Genomic DNA, 7,785 nt, shown 5'->3' with positions numbered 1-7,785 from the left:
GTTCTTGCCTGGAGAATCCCAGGGATGCGGAAGCCTGGTGGGCTGCCATTGCTGGGGTCGCACAGAGTTAGACATGACTGAAGCGAATTAGCAGCAGCAGCAGCAACATCCAATCATGATAAAATTTCTTATCAATGTTTGTATAGAGAAAATATAACTTAATAAAGGCCATGTATGAGAAACCCACAGATACCATCGTATTCAACAATGAAAAACTGAAAGACTTTCCTTTAGTCAGGAACAAGATATGGATGCCCACTCTCACCATTTCTATTTTACATAGTATTGCAGGTCCTAGCCACAGCAATCATACAAGAAAAAGAAATAAAATCACCCAAATTGAAAGGGAATAAGTAACACTGTCCCTCTTTGCAGATGACATAATACTATATATATAAAAAAACTATTAGAACTAATATATGAATTCAGTAAAGTTGAAGGATACAAATTGATATAAATCTGTTATTTTTCTGTACAGTAATAATGAACTATCAGGAAGAGACAGTAGGAAAACAGTCTTGTTTAACGATGCATCAAAAAGAATAAAATACCTAAGAATAAACTTACTTAGTCAAAGAAGTGAAAAACCTATACTCTGAAAATTTTAAAACAGTTAAATGGAAAGATATCCTGTGTTTATGGATTGGAAGAATCAATATTGTTAAAAGTCTGTAGCAATCTACAGTTTTAATGCAATTCCTAAGAAAATACCCATGGCATTTCTGACAAAAGTAGAACTCATAATCCTAAAATTTAAATGGAATCACAGGAGACCCCAATTATCCAAAGCAATATTGAGAAAAAAATAACAAAGGTGGATGTATCACATGCCCAGACTTCAGATCATATCATAAAGCTACAACAATCTAAACAGCATGGCCCAGGCACAAAACACAAATACATAGATAAGTGGAACAGAATAGGTAATTAAGAAGTAAACTCACATTCCTTTGACCAATTGATCTATCACAAAGGAGATAAAAATATTCAGTGAAGATAAGACAGTCTCTTTAGTAAGTGGTTCTGGGAGAAGTGGACAGGTGCATATAAAACAATGAGATATGAACAGTTCCAGAAAAACATCTATTTCTATAAAGGCCATTTCTATTTGAAAGGCTTTATTGACTATGCCAAAGCCTTTGGCTGTGTGGATCACAATAAACTGTGGAAAATTCTGAAAGAGATGGGAATCCCAGACCACCTGACCTGCCTCTTGAGAAACCTATATGCAGGTCAGGAAGCAACAGTTAGAACTGGACATGGAACAACAGACTGGTTCCAAATAGCAAAAGGAGTACATCAAGGCTGTATATTGTCACCCTGCTTATTTAACTTATATGCAGAGTACATCATGAGAAATGCTGGACTGGAAGAAGCACAAGCTGGAATCAAGATTGCCAGGAGAAATATCAATTACCTCAGATATGCAGATGATACCACCCTTAGGACAGAAAGTGAAGAGGAACTAAAAAGCCTCTTGATGAAAGTGAAAGAGGAGAGTGAAAAAGTTGGCTTAAAGCTCAACATTCAGAAAACGAAGATCATGGCATCTGGTCCCATCACTTCATGGGAAATAGATGGGGAAACAGTGGAAACAGTGTCAGACTTTATTTTGGGGGGCTCCAAAATCACTGCAGATGGTGACTGCAGCCATGAAGTTAAAAGACGCTTACTCCTCGGAAGGAAAGTTATGACCAACCTAGATAGCATATTCAAAAGCAGAGATATTACTTTGCCAACAAAGGTCCGTCTAGTCAAGGCTATGGTTTTTCCTGTGGTCATGTATGGATGTGAGAGTTGGACTGTGAAGAAACCTGAGCACTGAAGAATTGATGCTTTTGAAGTGCGGTGTTGGAGAAGACTCTTGAGTCCCTTGGACTGCAAGGAGATTCAACCAGTCCATTCTAAAGGAGATCAGTCCTGGGTGTTCTTTGGAAGGAATGATGCTAAAGCTGAAACTCCAGTACTTTGGCCACCTCATGCAAAGAGTTGACTCATTGGAAAAGACTCTGATGCTGGGAGGGATTGGGGGCAGGAGGAGAAGGGGACGACAGAGGATGAGATGGCTGGATGGCATCACTGACTCGATGGATGTGAGTCTGAGTGAACTCCGGGATTTGGTGATGGACAGGGAGGCCTGGCGTGCTGCAATTCATGGGGTCGCAAAGAGTCGGACACGACTGAGTGACTGAACTGAACTGAACTGAACTGATGAACATTTCCTCACACTACATAGAAAGATAAACTCAAAATCATTTAAAGACCTAAGTGTAAGATCTAAAACCATAAAACTCCTAGATAACCTATGGAAATCTCTTTCTGCATAAACCTTTTTATTTTTATTTTTTTGAATTTGTCTCCTAAGGCAGAAGAAATAAAAGCAAAAATGAATGAATGGACCTAATTAAAGTTAAAAGGTTTTACACCATAAAGATCATTAATGAAATGAAAAAGCTATCTACTGAATGGGAGATAAATTTGCAAATGATATAAGCAAAATGAGTTAATATCCAAAATATGTAAACAGCTCATACAACTCAGTATCAAAAAACCCAAACAACCCAATCAAAAAATGGACAAAAGAACTGAATAGACAATTTTCCAAAGAAGATACACAGGTCACAACAGACACATGAGAAGATGCTCAACCATCACTAATTATGAGAGAAATGCAAATCAGAACAAGGAGATATTACTTCATACTTTTTATAGTGGCAGTCCTCAAAAAAATCCCCACAAATATCAAATGTTGTTAGAATGTGGAGAAAAGGAAACCCACCGGTACCCTGCTGGAGGGAATGTAAAGGTGAAACCACTATGGAAAAAAGTACAGGGATTCCTCAATAAACTAAAAATAAAACTACCATATGACCCAACAATGGGTATATATCTGAAGAAAGTGAAAAGAGTAGTCAGAAAAGATTAATGCCACTGAGCGTTCATGGCAAAATTATTTTCAGTAACAAAGATTAAATAGATTAAAATTATATGATATACATATTTAATGGTCAGTGATATGTTCAGTATATTTCATGTATAGGTGCAAAGTTGCTTTGGTCATATCCAACTCTTTGCAACCCTATGAATTGTAGCTTGACTGTCTCCACTGTACATGGGATTCTCCAGGCAAGAATACAGGGCACAGGTTGCTGTGCCCTGCTCCAAGGGATCTTCCCAACCCAAAGATCAAACCCATGTCTCTTATGTTTCCTGCATTGAAAGGCAGGTTGTTTACCACTAGCACCACCGGGGAATCCCAGGTACACTATATTACCCAGCCATTAAAAAGAATGGAATTCTGCCATTTGCAAATATATGGTTGTTCCTACAGAATGTTATATTTAGGGAAATAAGACAAAGAAAGATAATACTGTATGTTATCATTTAAATGTGGAATATAAAAAATAAAAGAAAAAATGAGTGTACCAAAACAGAAACAATCTCACAGATACAGAGCCCAAAGTATTGATACTGGTGGGGAGAGGAAAGCAGTGAGGGTCAATGCAGGAGCAGGTGATTAAAGAGATGCAGACCAGTATGTATAAAACGAATAAACAACCAGGATTTATTATACAGGTGAAGTATATAGCCAATGTTTTATAATAGCTTCAAGTGGAGTATAATCTATAAAAAAATTGAATCCTTATATTTGTATGCTGGAAATTAATGTAGTACTGTAAATCAACTATATTTCAGGAAAAAATTCTGACTTCTGGTAACCTGATTGTCATGTGTCTTGCTGTGGATTTCTTTGGAATTATTGTATTTGATATGCTTATTGTTTCCTGGTTCTGGATATCCATATCCTTTGATAGATTTGGGGACTTTTTAGTCAGTTTTTCTTTGAGAAATCTTTTAGATAATTTCTCATATTTTTGTCCTTCTAGGATCTCTGTAGGGTCTATATGGTCCATGTGATACTTCCTATAAATTCCTTAGGCTTTCAATAGTATATTTTATTTATTTTTTCTTTTTGCTCCATTTACTAAATTATTTCAAATGCCCTTTTTTCAAATTATACAATCCTTTCCTTTGTTTAATCTGCTGCTTTGACCAGCTACTGAATTTTTCAGTGCAATGATTGTGCTTTTTGATTAATTATTTCTATGTGTTACTCTTTAAAGCTGAAATTCTCACTTTGTTCATGTATTATTCTGTGACTAGATGGTGGTTTAGTCACTAAGTCATGTCTGACTCTTGAGATCCCATTGACTGTAGCCTGCTAGGCTCTTCTGTCCATGGGATTCTCCAGGCAAGAATAGTGGAGTGGGTTGCCATTTCCTTCTTCAGCAGATCTTCCCGACCCAGGAATCGAACCTGTGTCTCCTGCATTACAGGAGACTAGAGTGAGCATCTTTATGACAGTTAAATGAACCCTTTCTCAGGTAAATCATATATCTTAATTTCATTAGGGCCACTTTGTAGTGTCACTTTCTTGTAAAGGGGAGGGGTGCATTAACTGGACTTACTTCATTTTTCCTTGACTTTCTTTGTTCGTGTCTGCACATAGGCAAACTACCAACATATTTTACTCTTCATGAACTGGCCTTGTACTGGAGAAGACTGACATTAATAAGCCCGGCTAGAAAAAGTGGGCCTCTCAATCTGGTGATAGTACAATCCACTTGCCTTTTTTTTCAGGAGCTCCCAGGTATCTGGAGAATGTCAGGGTCCCATCAGGCTCCTAAAACAAAGGAGACTAGAATCAGCTCCTCAGGCAGCCTCCAGGTGAGCACAGTGTATCTTTCCCTTCACCAGGGAGAAGCTGTAGGAAAAATGCTTTCTACTGCTAGCTGTGTTAAGTCAGGGGGAGGGTTTATAGTGAATTCTAGACCAAACTGCTCTCTCTCTTCTCTCTCACCTCAGGTAGCTAAAGTCTGTCATATCCCATGTCTCTTCAGTTTTCTGACACAGGCCATACAGAAGTCAGTCTTGTGGATGGCCCCTAGGAAAGCTGAGACATTGGAAGTATTGTGCACCTTTTTCTTCTCCTAGGGAGAATCTGGGAACTGGTGATTTTGTCTCAGTCACATGGTTTTGAACCACCACAGCTACATGGCAAGATGTATCTTGAATTTTTTAAATAGATTCAACATGACTGGTATCATACTTGAACTGTGTGCAGGATCCTCTCAATCTAGTTTTGGATTTCTTACAAAGGGAATCTGTACATAAATTGCTTTTGTGTTTATGCAGAGAAGGAGATTCTAGCATTTCCTGTTTTGCCATCTTGCTGATGGGAAATGGAAGTTAATTTGGGCTCTTCCTTGGATGATGAAAATCTCTACAGTGAAGGGAAAACTTGAGTAAAAGATTGAGTCTATAAGGAATTAAAAGACAGATTTTAAATACAATCCTCTTAGTTCCTATTACATGTAGAAACTGTTCCCTGGGGAAGAGACTGAACAAGCTGCTGCCATCTATAACTGAGTGCCTTATACCATTACACACACATTAAATGTTTTATGGCTTACTGCATGGCTAAAATGGTAATAATAGAGGCTGTTTATTGCTTTTTGCAGTTTGATAGGACTCAAAGTCATGATCAAGATTATAATCTGTAGTTCAGGAAAGCTTTCGAGGGCATATCAGAAATTAACTACAGGTGACATTTTGTTAGAATCAAAGAAATTAAAGCCTCAGAACCTGAAATTACCCTTCAAGGACCAGGGGGATTAAAAACAATAAGAAGGGACCCTGGGGATATTCTAGCTTAAAAGAGGGTAAATTTCTGGACTCCATTTATATTCATGTTTCCTTTGTTGGAGATGGAGAATGAGGACCTCTGATATGCCAGTTCATTTCCTGTTTTTGCTGTCCTGAGATTCAGCTGAATCTTGCTGGGAAATCTATTTGAAGAGAGAGCAGGGAATGTTAGAATTACTAAGGGACACAGGTGATGCAGTTTCTCAGTAAGTTCCTTCTCCATGGATGGAACATTCATTCTTCTAGATTTATAAGTTTTACTTTGTGACATGGTGAGTTAACTTAACCTCTCTGAGACTGTGGTCCCCTCGCCCCACCCCCCCCCACTTTTTTTTTTTTTTAATGTAGAGATAATCTTCTTGGTTCCTACCCTGTAAAATCTTATCTGCATTGCAGATGAGCACTAGGCTTTTGGGATTACTGCCTCTAAATTTCCTGGTGAGGGGAAGGTCAAGTGAATGAAGAAATTGTGAGAAAAGGCAATGAAAATTCTATTCTCATTCAAAATTCTTTTTCATAATCCTTAGGTTTTTTCCAATACTTATCTTTGCATATGTAGTTCCCTTCACTCCATAGGCTAACTTTTTTAAAATTTATATCATATTTTATTTTATTAAAAAAATGAATTTATTTATTTTAATTGGAGGTTAATTACTTTACATTATTGATTTGGTTTTGCCATACATCAACATGTATCTGCCACAGGTATACACGTGTTCCCTATCCTGAACCCCCCCTCCCACCTCCCTCCCCATATCATCCCTCTGGGTCGTCCCAGTGCACCAGCCCCAAGCATCCAGTATCATGCATTGAACCTGGGCTGGAGACTCATTTTTATATGCTTTTTGCTACTTAGTTTAAAAGATTTATAAGGGAAATTTTCTGAAACTCATTCCCATGATAATGATAAGGAAGTTCCATGAGTGCAGGATAGGGTACTCATAGTTATCCCAGCACATACACTATCTTGTATAGGAGATGTTATGCAAAACCCTGTTTTTCCTCTATGTGACCTTTTCTCCTATGTTCTTGGATTCCTTTAGGGAAGAATGGCTCTGGGGTATGGCTCTTTCATGACTCAGGATTCCTTTAGGGAAGAATGGCTCTGGGGTATGGCTCTTTCATGACTCAGTTTATTTTGATGGGATTAACAGACCAACCAGATCTCCAGCTTCCCCTCTTCTTCCTGTTTCTAGTAATGTATATGGTCACTGTGATGGGAAATTTGAGCTTGATCATCCTTATTGGGCTGAGTTCACACCTACACACCCCCATGTATTTTTTCCTCTTTAACTTGTCCTTCATAGATCTCTGTTATTCTTCTGTGTTTACACCCAAAATGTTGATTAACATCATAACAAAGAAGAAAATTATTTCTTACATAGGATGCATGACCCAGCTTTACTTTTTAAAGTTTTTTTTGGTATTTCTGAATGTTATGTGCTGACATCAATGGCCAATGATCGCTATGTGGCCATCTGTAGCCCACTGTTTTATAACATTGCCATGTCCCCTAAAGTGTGTTCCAGCCTTATGCTTGGTTCCTACTTGATGGCAGTTTTGGATGCCACGACCCTTATTATGTGCATGCTGAGACTGACCTGTGATGCAAACACCATCAACCATTATTTCTGTGACATGCACTCTCTGCTCCAGCTCTCATGCACAAGTACCCACATCCTTGAACTGGAAGTGTTCATTGTGGGAGGCATCAACATCATTGTGCCCAGTCTCACCATCTTTGTCTCTTATGGTCTCATCCTCACCAACATCCTCCACATCAGCTCCACAGAGGGCAGGTCCAAAGCCTTCAGAACCTGCAGTTCGCACATCATTGCTGTTTTTCTGTTCTTTGGATCAAGTGCATTTATGTATCTCAAATCATCTTCTGTGTCTGTGGATGATGGGAAAATATCCTCTGTCTTTTACACCAATGTGGTTCCCATGATGAATCCCTTAATTTACAGCTTGAGGAACAAAGATGTTAAGCTTGCTCTGAGAAAAACTTTGAGGATGGGAAAGTTTAGATCAGAAATTATGTCTGTGCATATAGTTACAGGACAAGGAGATTCTGTGTAA

General features: G+C 38.3%; 1 protein-coding gene across 1 annotated transcript; it reads left to right on the top strand.

Annotated features, from left to right (window-relative positions):
* LOC102178429 (olfactory receptor 8B3-like) lies at window positions 6,806–7,785 on the top strand. Its single transcript, XM_013975800.1, is given in 2 exon segments — window positions 6,806–7,117; window positions 7,120–7,785. Coding segments are annotated over 2 exon segments (978 nt in total).

Source organism: Capra hircus, chromosome 29, assembly GCF_001704415.2.
Source record: "Capra hircus breed San Clemente chromosome 29, ASM170441v1, whole genome shotgun sequence".
Lineage (NCBI taxonomy): Eukaryota > Metazoa > Chordata > Mammalia > Artiodactyla > Bovidae > Capra > Capra hircus.
Note: the sequence above shows the minus strand (reverse complement) of the source record. Positions and strands in the feature narration are given on the sequence as shown.